The following is a 17,040-nucleotide window of genomic DNA, read 5'->3' as shown; positions in this document are numbered from 1 at the left end:
GGGTCCTTTTGAATTCTGGGTCCACTTCTTTTGATCTCTTTGTGGACCCATTCGGCTTTTTGTATTAATGGTTTGATGATGAATCTTGTGGATTTAATACTTTATTTTATGATCCCCACCATCACCAATTTCATTTTAAGGGTTTTGATAGTTTAAATTATAGTTCTAAATACTTTTATAAATATTTATACTTTTATACTTTATTTTATAAATACTTGTTTCTTCCGGTGGCAAAATATAATTCACTTCGATACATTTTATAATTTTTTTATTTTTATAAAAAAGAGACCTAAAATATAACTAAACCTAATCACAGTCTGATTTTAATTTATATGAAAAATATAAAGGTAAAAATTTAAAATTTTTATAGTTTTATAAATGACTTAATTCCTTCAAAAATCAAAATTGAACCAAAACTTAAAGCTTGGTCATACTTGAAATCGCGGATATCGTTCATGTTTTTTTTCTCTAATTGGTAAATATTTAATAAATGATGCAATTTGGGATAGGGAAAGAAGAGGAGTGTACGGAGATGATATGCGTGATCATAGTCATAGGGTGGTTAAAGTGGGTGGAGAGGTACTTGATTATAGCCTTGGATTTTTAGGAGGGTGATGAGTGTTAAGTGAGGTAAGGACAAGAAAAAGGAGGGACTATGGTGTGAGTTTGAGCAGAGTAGTGATTGAGTTTGAAATGTAGATATGATGACATAACAGACTTGAGAGGTGAAATTTGGGTCCCACTTTCTTGGTGGGAAATCAAACTTCGTTTGATGAAAGCTCTCTTATTATAATCCTTTGGGTAGACTGTGATTGGCATTTGGTAGGTCTTGAGCAAGATCATTGCTTTATTGACCATTCTTTGAAGAGTTTCAACTTTATGTGAGTATTGTCCTTGATTTAAAGCAACCGTGCATTCATAATCAATCACCGTTCAATTAATTCGGGTTGATTATCCTAAATAAGGTTTTTATAATTCTAAATATTTTCATAGTTTTATAAATTACAATTTTTAGTGACTCTTAATTATTTTTAATATTATAACCAAATAATAGAAAATGAGTTGTTTAGAAAATATTTTTTGAAAAATAATTTTTTAGGAAATAATTCTCAAGGATAAGTTATTTTTGGATGCAAATATAGTCTAATTCATTTATTCTTTAATTTTTTTTTTAAATTGATTTGCATAAATTGTTAATTACCCTCTTAATGGCAGAGAGAACTAATATTGCCAAGTTGTTATTGTTTAAATTAAGGAAAGTACTTTATTATTTTTGGTGAATGGATTTATTCATATATCAAATTTAAATAAAAATCCAAACAATTTTTGGATGAAATTACCAAAATAATCTCTTTAAGGAAATTTGGTCAAATTCAAAACAATAAAATAAAACAAAAATCCTTCTCTTTCAAAAATTTCAAACATAGTAATCAAGTGCTTACAGCAATGATATTGCATAAATCGTGCATGATGTGAGGAGTGAGAAATGTATAATGTATAAATTTTAATTAACCACGTTATGAATTATAATCATTGTCTCCATCATTATTATTAATTAATAACTGGGAAATGAAAAATACCAACTTTTCTTTTTGTTTTAGTCTCAAAAATTCAAAGACATCTTGATGATTTATAGACAAAAGAAGCTCATTTACACCACCCTCAACACAACTCCACTTCACATCCTTTACAACATGCTTGATTGAGTTAATAGGTAACTTTAATGTCACGAGTAAGAATACAAATTTGATTTCAATTTTTTGCGGGGCCAAAAATTTTTACTAAAAAAAATATAAATATACCCGAATGCAAAAGCAAGCAAAAGCCCTATGCACGAGGTCAATAATGAAACTTGAAACTTATATAATAGGAAGAGTTGGACCATACGATATAGGGTTCAATAGAAAGTCTATGGATTGAAGGGCCAAAAATGGACTAGAAGTATTATAACAACAATATCTTTTTAATTAGAGTAGCGTGTGTATATCTCTATATATATATACGGTAACTACAACAAACATAAATGAAAATGAACCTTTTCTTTGGATGGTTGTTGATGCCAAGAACAAGTAAGTCCACAACACCATAAATGCACCAAATCATGACATGGGGTTTTGTTTTTTTATTTTGTTTTTTCAATACTAAAAAGAGTTAGTGACTTTGGAAAGGGTATGGGCCTGTTTTGTTTTGACATGAAAAGAGTTTTGGTAGCATCCTATTTTCATCAAACTCAAATTATAGATTAGGGACAATTGATGCATACTGAGATAGATGGGCAGCGTTTGTTTTGTTTTGAGCAAATTGGGATTTGTTTTGTCTCCCCACATAAAAATAGAGTATGTAAGAGTATAAATGTTCACTATGTTTAGCGGTTGTGGACAAATTAGAGGCATATTTGAGACTTTGGGGAGTGGAGATGGCAGTGGGGTTGGGGCAAGTTGGGGTTTCCTAAGCAAATGTCTTCCCCCCAATTGAGATGGATGAGAGAGTGCCTGTGATGGGCCCATCTTCCACACTTATATATTAATTTATTCAAGTATTTATTATTTATAATTAAAATATTTAATTTTAAATATAAAATTAATAATTTACAAAACATATTTTCGACAAAAAAAAAATTTAGTTCACAGTATTAAACAAGTCCTAATTTATAGAATATAAGGTGAAAGTAATGGACGGGCCAAACGCATCCTAGAAGTGCGTTTAGAGCACGACCAATGATTGATTAATAGGACTTGGTCTTATCGTGTCACGTGAGGCCCATGTACAGTAATAAGTGGAAAGTGGAAACCTATTTGAGATCTATGCATATCATCATCATCATCATCTCCACAATCCTTTCTTCTCCTCTTCGTATTTTCCTTTTTGTCTTATGGAATATTCATATGTAGGTTCTATAACACCATAACTTCTGCTAATTTCGGTCCCTAATTGCAAAATTTATTATAATGATGGTTGATCTCTATAATTTATTAATCTATTATACTAATTTTTAAGTTTTTGAAAATAATTTGCATTGTCTTGAGAAGTGCAGTCAGAAGAAGAGGGAGTGATTGTAGGATATGATATGGTTAAACGAATAGAAAAAGGAAATGATGTATAGAAATAATTCTCCCCATCATGAAACAAGAAACATATGCCAAGCATTCATAGTTTTTCGATCCTGTTAAGATTTTTTTTCCCTTTTATATTTCTCTATCTTAACGTAAATTATCTCCTCGGTGTCTGCCACTGCACGCGTTGCCATCTCCTTCCATGGTTCTCTTTCTTCTTCTGCTTCTTTTTTTTTTTTTTTTTTTTTTTTTTTTGTTTTAATTATTAATTCTTCTGGGTTCATGCATTTTCGAATATTCTACTAAAAGAAGTAAAATGTACAAGACTCGTATTATGGCAAAAATTTAACGTTTGTCTTTTTTTATTTAGTTAAAATATGTATGAGCACAGTCACCAATACCATGACCATATATATAATTATTTAGCTTAGTAAATATATGCTAAAATTTTTTTTGCACATGGATCACACGAACATAATTATTAACTTTTTACGAGAAAAGAATTATATGTATGTATTTTTTTTATTTACAATAAATATTCTTCCACTGTTCTTGAACATATATGAAATTAATCTCATTTCAAAATTAAAAAATATATTTAACGAAGAAAATTATTATTAATATTATTGGTGAAATTTGTTAGTATAATTTATTTTTAAATAGTCTCAAATATATGTGAATGAGATGGTTCAATTAAAAAAAATTGTGTAATATATATATATGGAGGGGATATGATGATAAATAAAAATCTTAACGTACATTAGTTTCTTTATATTGACCTAACAGAGAAAGATGCCAAAGAGATAAGTGGTTTGTAAGTTTGTTTAGATTGTACTATTTGGTATTGACAAATTTAACTTGTCTTTGACAACAGTATTTATTCCGAAGCAAATAAAGGGCATACGTGAATTGGACGCCACAATCTAATGTTTCCCATAAATGTGGAAACCGACCATACATAATTACATCAAAGTGGCATTAAAACAATCAATCCTTACAAACGGAATGTACGCATTTTTGAATGTAAAAAATCCTCTAATTCCCAGCATTTTTGGGAAAACCATCTCCTACCAAATTACACCAATGTTGCACTAAACAAGATGTCCTTACAAAACATATTTTATATGAATATAAACTATCCTCCAATTTCTTGACATTCTCTAATTATCAAATTTATGCTGAATCCAAAACTGTACGGCTAGATAGGTTTCTATTTTTTGTTCTGCTCTTCTTTTGTCATAAAAAAAAAAACATACAGCTATTTGTTTTTTTAAAGAGAAAAAATGTTAATAATTGAATTTTTGACATTTCGGACTATAAAAAGAATAATCTTGAGATATTGCGTTATTACTTCCTTTGTCTCAATATATAAGCCGTTTAAAATTTTCGCACCGGATTGAGGAAGCGATTAATAGTTAATTCTCTTAAATTATAACAAAATTAATGATAATTTAACCAAATTACCCTTTATTTCAAATTAAATAAATAGTAACTTATGAAGGTAGTTATTGTATCTAGTGTAAATAAAGGTAATATTGGAAAAACATTATTTATTACTCTTTAAAATACTTAAAAACGACTTATATTTTAAAACAAAATAATTATTAAAAATGATTTATATTTTGAGACGGGGAGTAATTATAATTATAATAGTTAAATAATTGGACTAGCTAGCTTGAATTTGCTTATGTGTTTGGGTGTGAGAGAGTAAGTGGTAGTTCACGATTGCTATTTGTAGTGGAGTATGCACTTGGCATTAGTGGCACCTCCACAGCACATAGTCATAGGTGACTTCAATTTCACTTCCTTCTAAATTCTTAGTTACCACTACAAGAAAAATATCGACCACAAATTTGCATTATTGTTTCTTCTTTTTTTCATATAATATACTATATATAAATATTTAAATGGAGATGAAAGTTTTATCGTTTCAAATACAAGAATTTTTCAATTATAATATTTATTATCTTTTTAAATGATTTTAAAGACACGCTCTTTTAATTTATTAACCTAACGTATTTAGAAATATGATTCAAAAAGCACTGTCAATAATATCAAATATCATAACCAATGAGAGAGGAATTTCATTAATTTTTACCAATTACACTAATCCAATTGGATATAGAAGTTATTCTTAGTACACTTTCCTTGTGTACTTTAGCACCTCATCCCTTTGCAATTTGCATACAAAGATAAGGCTTCAGCAAATAGTTATATTTAATCTCTATATTCTTAGTTTACTATATCTATCTGTTTAGGAAGCAAAATTAAAATGGTAACCCTAATATTTATGTTTTGCCTTGTAAAGTGGACACTTGACCACCACTTATAACATAAGTGCTGAGATAAAGGCATGCATGCCATTGTCATGCCACAGAGCAATATATATAGTGAAAGCTGCTATTAGAACTGGCATCTGAATATTTAGCAACTAGAGAGTAGAAAGAGTCATTATATAATCCATAATCTAAAGTAGGTTTAGGGCTAAAGCCTAATTAAAGGGACTGCCAAAAGTAAATGGTAAAGTCTTGCACTAGCTTTATTCACCCCAAAGGTGAATTTTTTTTTCTTTCTTATGGTTTTATCTTTTTGATGAAAATGGTAAAAGAGGTCAATTATTTTGAACCCAAAAATAGCTTTTTCTTTATCTTTTTATTTTTTTATTTTTTTATTTTCCTTTTTAAGAAAAAGAGCAAGAGTGTTTTTATATCTAAAATTTCTATAAAAAAACAACGAATCTACAAAAGGCATTGGATATATAAATTTTTTATATTAAAATTCCAATTCTCATCTTTTAAATACTTTTTTTTATTATAAAGAACAAAATTACTAATACTAGCTTTGTAATTGTGTACAGTATAGAAAAGAAATACATAATTATTTGCATGAAAGTACTAATTAAGAAAAGCAAAGCTGCTGGTAAAAGAAACACTTTGTTCTTTGCTCTTTAGCAAAGTTAGTGACTTAGTTGGGTGCGACCTGCGAGCAAAATTACCATTGGTTGAGGAGATGATGGTTTACAATAACCAAAAAGAGGTGCATGCATCGTATAATAACTGTGAGGCCCAACCTTAACAGTCTAATTAGTTAGCAACATTGGGCCAGAAGGAGAGGTCCCAGCTGGTGATGAAAAAAGGAAAGATCGGTTCGAAAGGGTCTAATTATTAGCCAGAAACAGTCCAAAAGAGGGCCCATTTAGGGCATCCTCGCCGCTAATTATTACCAAAAGTTTCACACTTTCACTTTTCAGTACTCCTTTCCCCTTTTTATTTATTTATTTATTTTTTACACTACCTGCATGTTCATCTCCAGCAGCGGTCGAGCCCAAATAGTTAGAGAATAAAAAAATAATTTTAGTAATTACATAGAGTAAAATTAAAATAATTTTTAAAAAAATTTTTTAATTTAGGGAAACTACAATCCTTCGTAAAATCCTCTCAATCTGAACTTGTTTACCTCCATCTTCATTAACTCAAATTATGCGAGATTTTACTAATTTTATAGATAGATTTGAACAAACAAACGGGGAAGTTACGTTTGGAAATGCAATTAGGGTATTGTGTCCTCTTTCTGCTGAGAAAACAAACAAACGGCAAAACCTTTAAGTATATTTGTCGTTTTGCCATTATAAGCTGCTTTGCGTTGCAGCTTTCAAGCAAGTGTAAAACTTAAGTCCCCATCAAAAGCACCATTAGACCTTTTATCATTCAATCGAAAGCTCAATCGTCAGAGCTCAAAAAACACCAAAGTACTTTGTATCCCACTTTAATCATCACCCCCTAAGCTTTCCTTTTCTGTTAAAGAATAATTAAAAAATATATATATATTAAAGGAACTTTTCCCAATTAAAATGTAAAATTATTTTATATCAATAGGACAACAGATACACATATGTCGCATATTGTCCTAATTTTGTGAGAAATTTTAAATATTAATTATTTTGCCACTTTTGTCACATTCTCTCAAAATTGTAAATTGAAAATTTTTTAATTATGAGTCTCAATCTCTATACTTTTTATATATCCAAAGACATAAAATGCTATATACTGTAATTATTAATTTATGGCGAGAATTTTCAGAGATGTTTTAATAAAATTGAAAAAGGAAAATGTTTTGTCTTATAGCTGTTGAATTGGGCCCCACAAAAATCTGATAGTCCATGGGCTAATGAATGTCTTTTGGTCGGGGCCCATGCAATCGACAAACTCCAGTTCGTACGGTTAGTGTATGGGCTATCTAAAAGCGTACAAAAGAAAGGTTGTTGTTCGTTGGTTCCCACTAGATTGGTAGCCATACAGAATAGCTGGATTCTTTTGTACTCAAAATACAGCTTTTGTTGCCGTAGCCGTAGCCGTATCTGTACAATTTTTATGTTACGCTGCTGCTTTATTATTCTCTTGACAGCGATTTATCGGCAAAAGCTTAAAATCAAAATTAAATTTCTTTTTCTTCTCCCTTTCAGACAAACACTGTCCACGGAGTCGTTTATTTCAGTTAAAACTCTATAATTGCTGAACCAGGAAAATACCATATTAAATTAAATGATTAAAAAATAATATATAATTCATTTTACGATGTAATAAGAGACCATTTTATTTTTCTATTTAATAAATTACATAGAGCGCTAAGACATTATTTGAAAAAAAAATGTATTTATGAAGAAAATAAAAGCAAATTGTATTTAAATTTATTTAAATAAAGCAAAATGGAGAAAATGAAAGGTCGATAGGGCTTTTTGATGGGACAAAAAAACCAAATTGGGGGTTGATGTGTGAAAGACCAAACATTATAGTCTTCATACTTTCCTTGACTGGTACTTGATTTATTACTGTTTATCTTTATTATCTTTATCTTTTTGATGTGCAGGCAGTTTCTTTCTTTTTCTTTTTTTTTTTTTAATCGAATCTTTATAGTATAAAATAAATGAACGGACGTGTGCATATCACATCATATGATATTAAAGATTAACTTAAAATAAGAAAAGAGAATAATCTTATTGTCCTTATCACCACAGTGTTTGCTTTTCTTTTCTTTTTTTTTTTCCCACTGTTTTATACTTGTGGAGTTGTGGACCAATCTATATGTCTGAACTCTAAACTCTAAACAGGAGAATTATAAATTTTTTTAATGGTGGGCTCCAGAAATAAAAAAATTGTTGATGGGCTACTCTTGGTAGCCCACCTATAAAACTGGTTTCACAAAAGCCCAATAAGTAATACTAATTGCAACAGGCCTGCCAAAAAAACTAAGCCCATATTTCTATTCTTTCTCACGAGAACGTTAAACCCAACATGTGGAAAATGTGGTTTAAATAGCAACGTGTAAGCAAAAGATTTGGTAACACTTTACTTCTTACTACAGGATCAAAACATCATGTTACGACTAACAAAATTTGACGAGTCACAAGAGAAACTACTTCCTCATTTCCTAACATATCTAAAATTTTCCTTCACTGTCCAATTAATCTTTAAATCATACCATTTGCAATGGCAGCTGGCGGCCGACATTATCATAGCAAAAGTGGATAATTTTCGAATTAATAAGTCCTGTCATTCTAAAGATCAAATAATATAATTATTAATTAAATATGTTCTAATTAATTTTTTAATATTTTATAAGTGATGAAAAATAAAAAGTATTAAGTTTAAATCCTTTGCGTCATATTATAATAAATAATTCAATGATTGATAAAATTTTTTGAATTCTAATTTTAACTAATAAGCTATAATGCACGACATGGAAACGGGAAACAAATTTTTTGAATTCTAATTTTAACTAATAAGCTATAATGCACGACATGGAAAAGGGAAACAGGAAACGCAAAAATGGACAAGAAAAAACTGCATTTTAAAAAATATAGGAAATAAAAACGTGGGAGAAACGAGTAAAATATAGGAATTTAAAATATAAAAAATAAATATAAAAAAAATTTAGAAAGAGTATATTTATAATTTTTAAAAGACAATCAACTACATTTAAAATTTTCTAACTATAACTAAAAATAAATCATTATAAATCATATTCAAAAGGGAACAAAAGTTTATGAGTTCCATAATGAATAAAGAAAAAAGAAAATAAAATATTTAAATGGGAAAAAGGAAAAAGATAATAAAATTCTGTTAAATTTAAAGTTTGAATACCAAAATTAAAAATAGGATTATTTGTCATTTCCCAAATAGAATTTGCAAATCATTCAAATTTGATTTGAATTTGAAATCTAATATATTTTTTAATGCAAGAAACGTTTCTGGGAAAGGGGAACGAGTGTCCGATTTTCAGTATTTACGAAAATAGATCTAACATATTTTTGAACCATTTTTGAAACATTTTTAAAACGTCAAGCCTCTCGCGTGTCAATGCATCACAGCTAATAAGTATAGATATTAATTTTTGATTTTAAATTTATCTGTATATTATAAATATTTTATATAAATTCATATTGATAAACTTCATATAAAATAAACATTAAAGCTTCAGAAATTTGAATAATTTAATGGAAAGTGATTGCCAATTTTATATTTAAAACTGACATTAGTTGATCACACGTAGATTTTGGAATTGACTGATAAAATAAAGATTGGCCTTTTAGCTTTAAGTGCTTCCATTATTCCCTGTTTATAATTGCCTTAGTAATTGTCGACTTCCTTCATCAGTGCTTTCATTATTTATCTATAAAATGGCTTTTTGGTTGCGCAAAAACTACAAACTAAAACATCATATTAAATTTGAGCAAAATTATTATTTTTTTTTTAAAAAGAATCCCATATTATTAAAATACAAAATATATAAATGATATACTATTGATTCAGAATCTGACGCCAAAGCAAGATTCCTGTCATTTTTGTCGCTATAGGTATTAATGCTAAATCACAATAATTTACTTAATTACTGCTGTTCCCACTATTATCGTGTCAGATTAGCACTAATTAAGCTAATTTAATCTGTCCAAATTAGTAATTTTATTTATTCTTATCCTATACTTCAGTGGTAAAATTATGCCCTAAAACCTTTTCAAATTCAATCTCCCTCCTCGTCATTCCATATAATTTGTATTTTTTATTTTTAATGGTCTTTCTTAAATTGTAATACTGTGAAATGCGGATTTTGTCATAATTTTTTTTAAAATAAAAAAACATGTCGTACGACAAAAGAAAGAAAAACTACTGACATTATACGACAAAGAAAAATAAAAAGCAAAACCATTGATTTTTCACTATTGAACTTCCAAAAACGACGTCTACTTTTCACTATTGAAGAAATGGATATGAAATCAATCCCATCAGGAATTAGGAATTTAAAAAAGGAAAAAAAAGGGAGGGTAGCTAGAGAATTTTGCCTTTGATACATCTAAAAGGGTAACTTTGAATCTGGCCCAGAAACGGGTAAGGTTCAGTTTATACGAGAGGTGGAGAATTTCAAAAGAAAAACGTCAAAATTTACTTTTTTTTTTTTTCCATTTATATTAATCAATAATGTCTTCGGGCGTAGTATCTTTGAATTCAAATAAAAGAAGATTCTCAGAGGCCACCATCCTCCTGCTAGCACAGCAGGTCAAATTCACACTGAGTCAACTCGGGAGCCAACTGTTGGAGTCTTGAGTCTACCAATGTTCAAATCGACAAATTTAAACACAATAATTTATTTAAAATACACAGTATTTTAAATAGATAAGAATTAATATATTTTAAGATTTAAAAATTAAAAAATTTTACAACCTTGATGGCCACAACCACAGCAATAATTTTTCAATCAGGTAAGAAGAATATTATTGACTCATTATATAGAGACATTATTATGATTACTATTGTTAGGAGAAATTTTGCTGTTCAAAACAAAAAGGCCTTTAATGTCAATTGTTCTAAAATTTTATACAGGATTTGAAACTAAACAAAAAATGTAGGGTCACCTTCATTTCTTTTAAAGGAAAAATATTATTTATTCAATGATATTCGGCTTAATATACTAATTTTGTTATTTTCAACCATATTGATATTTAAAAAATTATAAAAATAAATTAGTATTTTGTCCTTCTATCTAAATTTAAGTGATTCTTAATTATTAATTATAAATGAAAGTAAAAAAAATATCTTCATATGTCAGTAAATCTATAAATTCTCTTACTCTCAACTTAATAACCATAAATACCATAAATAAGAAAAAAAAAAGAAGAAGACCCAATGAAAAATTTTGATTATGTGACAAAATTTTAGAGATTTAAAAATTCTGAGAGGTTGGTTCTTAAGATATTAAGATTTTAATTAATAGATAGAGATATTTTCAATTTTTTATAATTAACAACCAAATTAAGTATTAACTAAGATAAAAAAAAAAAAAATACTGAGTTGGTTTTCTTGTACGTATTTTGCTCCGTTTTGCAGGCCGCAGACTCGACTTATTAGAAAACATAACAAAATAAATAAAAAAAATGTCCAGGTTCATCCTCCCGAATTCTCCTTTTACACCTACCATCGCATCCTCTCCTCTGTATAAATCCATGTGCAATCCAATTTCTGTCACTGTCTTCATCTCTTGCTAGTTACTGTTACGTTAATTTCCTAATATCCCTAAAATACCCTCCCTTCCATTATTGAACGCACAAAATAAACTACCGCTCAAAAAGCAACAACTGGGTCAGGAAACGGAGAGCCCTGTTTTTGGTTCTCCTCTCATTCATCAATGGCTTCCATTTCTAACCTTTTCGTCAAAACCCCTTCTATTTCTCACTCTCTTCCCAAATCCTTCAACAACCATTTCGCTCCTCCACTGAGAGTATCTTTCTCTCCAAAACTTCACTCGAAAAGGTTGGCCCGTATTCGAGCGGGGTTGATCGAACCGGACGGTGGCAAGCTTGTCGAACTCTTCGTCGACAAGTCTCAGAAGGATGTTAGAAGGAAAGAGGCGATTTCATTGCCTAAGATTACGTTGACGAAGATTGATAGACAATGGGTTCATGTATTGAGCGAAGGTTGGGCAAGTCCACTTTCTGGATTCATGAGAGAATCCGAGTTCCTCCAAACTCTTCATTTTAATGCCATCCGTCTCGAAGACGGGTCGGTTGTTAACATGTCGGTGCCGATTGTGCTCGCCATCGACGATTTGCAGAAGCAACGGATCGGCGAGTCCAAAAGGGTCGCTCTCGTCGATTCTGACGATAAGACGATTGCAATTTTGAACGAGTAAGTTAGCGAAAGTTTTAATTTTTTTTTTTTTGGCTAATAATCTTTATTTATATCGCATTTTTTAGCTTTGCTGATTGGAATGGCAAGTTAGTGCTAGAAATTTGAGATTTTATGGTGAGAGTGATGATGGGTGTTTGATGTTTTTATTTCGCATGATTTGTTCCATTTATTATCTTATTTACACGTGAAATTAGTTTTCTGTTCCTTTCAGTTGGATAATAACGGATTTTACTGCTGGGTGGAGATTTTGAATTATTTTTAGCTTATATTTCTTAGGTAACTTTTCTCAGTACGCATCTTATGAAAACGACTATTTGAGTTCTGCTGTGATTTCTTTTTATACACGGTGATGATGATGGTGATGATGATTATTATTGGTATTGTAGGGGAAGCAAAAAGTCTTTGGATTTAATTTCATCTTGGTGTAATAATTTTTTCTCCTATGGTCCCCTCTTAGTATTTTAGCTGGAAACTCCTACTGCATATGTGATCATAATAGAAAATTGAAATTCTATTTATTTGATTTCTAAAACACGGACCAGGTAAACATATCACAGGAAGAACAATTTTTAGCATTTGCTCCCTTGAACTAAATTATACATGCTCGATTCGTATTCGTGTAGGTTACGATTGCTCTTCTGTGTGTTTCTAGTTTCTACTATGTCAAATTTGTTTTCGTTTCTGCTCTTTAATCCTCAAGTGCCTTAGATATATAAAGAGAAGTACTTGTATTTATTTCATTACATACAAGATTGTGTTAAGATAACTGTAAAATGTTTTGTGAAGCTTTGACCTTGCAATAAAAATTCTGAAGGTCAATTTCTAGAAACTAGGAAGCATGCTGAAAAGTAAAGATCTCTTATAAATTTACCCTCCCTTTTCTCTTCAACTCTGCATTTTTAGTCTGTAATTTTTTCCCTCAATTCTTCCTGGTTTTCACTTGTGGCTTTTTCTCTCTATGATTTTTCTCTTTATGACTTTTCCTCTAATATGCAACATTATTTGTTTTGTTTCTTTCAGTATTGAGATCTACAAGCACCCCAAAGAAGAACGAATAGCAAGAACTTGGGGTACTACAGCCCCTGGTCTTCCTTATGTTGAAGAAACTATAAAAAAGTCTGGGAACTGGCTGATTGGAGGGGACTTGGAGGTAATTGAACCAATCAAGTACCATGATGGTCTGGATCGTTTTCGATTGTCACCAGCAGAACTCCGCAAGGAATTCACAAAGCGGAATGCAGATGCTGTCTTTGCTTTTCAGCTGAGAAATCCTGTGCACAATGGCCATGCTTTACTAATGACAGATACTCGTAAGCGGCTTCTTGAGATGGGTTATAAGAATCCTGTCCTTTTGCTTCATCCATTAGGAGGCTATACAAAAGCTGATGATGTTCCGCTTAGTTGGCGAATGAAGCAACATGAGAAGGTAGGTGTTTTTAATCCTTTATTTTAACCTGTTTTTGTTCTTTATATGTGTAAAGTTTGCAAGTGAACCTGATTTATGTCTGTTTTTCACAATTTGTACAGTGCTGACTTCATTAATGATATGCATTTTCAGGTTCTTGAAGATGGTGTGCTTGATCCTGAGACAACTGTGGTCTCTATATTTCCATCTCCCATGCACTATGCTGGTCCAACTGAGGTGCAGTGGCATGCAAAAGCTCGGATCAATGCAGGAGCTAACTTTTACATTGTTGGTAGGGATCCAGCTGGAATGAGTCATCCAGTTGAGAAAAGAGATTTATATGATGCGGACCATGGGAAAAAGGTGCTGAGTATGGCTCCTGGACTGGAGCGGCTAAACATCCTTCCTTTTAAGGTACATAAAGCTTTTAGCTTATGCAAACACTTATTTTTTATATTGCCTCTGCTTCCTTAGTAGAACAGTGGAAATGATTTTGGTTATTAACTGGATTTGGTTGCAGGTTGCTGCGTATGATAAGACGCAGGGTAAAATGGCATTCTTTGATCCCACAAGACCCCAAGATTTCCTCTTCATATCAGGCACCAAGGTATGCTCTGCTTAGCTTATAATTGCAGAACTAAAGGAAAAGATAGATAGTTGTAGTATGAGCAAGGATCGCAAAAATAATTTAATTGTTTGATATATGCTCATACTGTAATGCTTGTTTGCATTTTACAGATGCGAACACTTGCGAAGAACAAGGAGAACCCACCTGATGGATTCATGTGCCCTGGTGGCTGGAATGTGTTGGTTGAATACTATGACAGTTTAGCTCCAGCTGACAATGGCAAAGTGCCTGAACCAGTTTCAGTGTAGATGGAATTGCTGCCTCATAATGTAAAGAATCTCATTGGAAGAAACCTTAATACCAATTTATCTCATTTCTGTATGAGGAAGTTGTTGTAAATATTCTCAGTCCAGATCTCTAATAAAATCACGAGGCACTGGTACGGGCACATGAAACTTTGCCTCCATCTGCAATTAGGTTTGCCTGGTGTGGCATCTTTTGCCCTAGTGCTTGGTGCTCTTATGAGTGTTGAAAGCTTGTATTGAACTGTCTTGTGCTTGCCTTGGCTTGTTTAAAGGACACAGATTGTGGGGTGTTTTTATCTTTTGTGAGCAGTTCCATTTTTCAGAAACCCTACTGCATTGAGATAAACTTGAACGACGGGACTTGTTCTAATGAGAAGAAGTCGCAAGGCTTTGAGTTTAAACAAATGCTTAAATCATTGTACTGATTTGGTAAAATAAACATAAATATAAAAGCTATACAGAAGACAATAGAAAAGAAGAGATGATCGTATTGTCATTAGCATGGTGTTTAAATACAAGAAGAGTCCTATACTAAATAGTATATGGTTACAAAATAAGTTACAACATAAATTATCTATCCATAACAACCTAAATAAACTTTATCAATATCTGTTAACTCTTATCTCCAATACTCCCCCGCAAGATAGAGAATCCATCGTGGATTCCTATCTTGGCCCGATTTTGTTGAAACTTTACCTTAGACAGAGATTTAGTTAGCATATCAGCTAACTGATCTTTGGAAGAAATGTGTGTGACCCTTATCTCACCTCTTTGGACCATTTCTTGGACAAAATGAATATCAATCTCCAAATGTTTCATTTTGGATGAAACACTGGATTCTTACATGTATACACAGTAGAGATATTATCACAATAAATAACAGGGGTGTCTACTTCTTGTCCGAGTTCTCTTAGCAAGGATGTAACCCATTTTACCTCAGATGTTGTACTTGCAACAACACGATATTCAGCTTCTGTGCTGGACCGAACAATCACCCTTTGCTTTTTAGAGCTCCAACTAATTGGAACCTTACCAAGATATAAGATAAATCTGGTTGTTGATGTTCGATCCGAAGGATCGCTTGCCCAATCAGCATCCGAGTATGCATGAAACCCAAAATCAGCTTGCTTCATGATTGAAATTCCATAATAAATTGTGGATTTCAGATACCGTAGTAGTCTCTTTAACGCCAGCCAATGGTCTGCATTCGGATGTTGCATATACTGTGATAATTTGTTCACAGTGAAAGCTATGGCCGGCCGAGTGAGATTTAAATATTGCAATCCTCCAATTAATTTTCGATAGGCAGTAGCATCAACAGGTAAAGTCTCATTTTTTGATTTTTGGAGCTGTATATCCGAAGCCATTGGAGTAGAAATCTCTTTCGCACCATCCATCTTTGCTTGCTCAAGCAATTTCCGAATATAATGATGTTGAGTTAAGAAAATCCCTCCATTTATTTGTCGCACATCCATACTAAGAAATAATGACAGTGGTTGCGGATCTTTCAGAGAAAAACGCTTCCCAAGTGCTTGCACAAAACTCTGAACAAACCCATTGTTATTTCCAGTAATTACTATGTCATCTACATAGACAAGAAAATAACAATATACACTATCTTTAATATAATAAAAGAGGGAATGATCACATGCTAATAACCGAAAACCATAGGCAACAGTAAAAGCTCTTAAAGTTTGATACCAAGCACGTGGTGCTTGCTTTAACCCATAAAGTGCTTTAATCAACTTACAAACATGTGTGGGTTTTGTTGGATCTTTAAAACCTGGTGGCTGCTGCATATAAACATCTTCTGTCAAAGGACCATGTAAAAATGCATTATTCACGTCCAGTTGAACAATTGGCCAAGCTTTAGTAATTGCTAGAGTAAGCACCAACTGAATTGTCACTGGTTTGACAACTGGACTAAATGTATCACTGTAATCAACACTAGGTCGCTGACTATAACCCCGAGCAACTAGTCTTGCTTTGTATCTCTGCAAAGATCCATCAGCATTTTTCTTCACCCTGAAAATCCATTTACAATTGACCAGATTATAAGCAAAATCATATGGAACAAGCACCCAAGTATTATTATCAAGTAATGCATTAAACTTTGATGTCATTGCCTGTCGCTAATCGGGAATAGCTAAGACTTGTTTAACTGAACTAGGTTCTGGTAATGAAGGGAAAGGATGCTTGGTAACTGAATTTAAAACTTTCGGCTTGAAAATATTATTTTTGGAACGTGTGACCATACGATGAAGATTAACAGGTGTTGGAAATTAATGTATGTCGACACTGTTGGATTTAATTTTCTATTGTGGGCTTAATATGTAAAATTAAATATGTACAGCAGTCCAATTGTAAAGTCAATTTCAAATGTGGTCTTGATTGTGAATAATTGACTATTGAGGTATCAACTAATTATAGATATTAAGTGTAGAGACCATTATATAATTCATATTTCGTTAAAGGACCGAAATAGGAATTGTACTAACCCTACAGGTATATAAAGGTCGTGGTCCCCAGA

The 17,040-nt window shown here is 31.5% G+C and overlaps 1 protein-coding gene across 1 annotated transcript; it reads left to right on the top strand.

The window, feature by feature from the left end:
- The first annotated feature begins 11,577 nt into the window (after positions 1-11,577).
- APS1 (ATP sulfurylase 1) lies at positions 11,578-14,808 on the top strand. The gene is made up of 5 exons (XM_012214334.3): positions 11,578-12,229; positions 13,253-13,658; positions 13,791-14,051; positions 14,158-14,244; positions 14,376-14,808. Exons 1-5 carry the CDS (start codon positions 11,730-11,732, stop codon positions 14,511-14,513), a joined length of 1,392 nt encoding a protein of 463 aa, XP_012069724.1. The 5' UTR covers positions 11,578-11,729; the 3' UTR covers positions 14,514-14,808.
- Positions 14,809-17,040: the final 2,232 nt, after the last annotated feature.

Source organism: Jatropha curcas, chromosome 7 (genome assembly GCF_041381405.1).
Source record: "Jatropha curcas cultivar XTBG-Jc1 chromosome 7, XTBG_Jcur_1.0, whole genome shotgun sequence".
NCBI classification, from domain to species: domain Eukaryota; kingdom Viridiplantae; phylum Streptophyta; class Magnoliopsida; order Malpighiales; family Euphorbiaceae; genus Jatropha; species Jatropha curcas.
The sequence above is the reverse complement of the archived record's forward strand: the minus strand, read 5'-3'. Positions and strand labels throughout refer to the sequence as shown.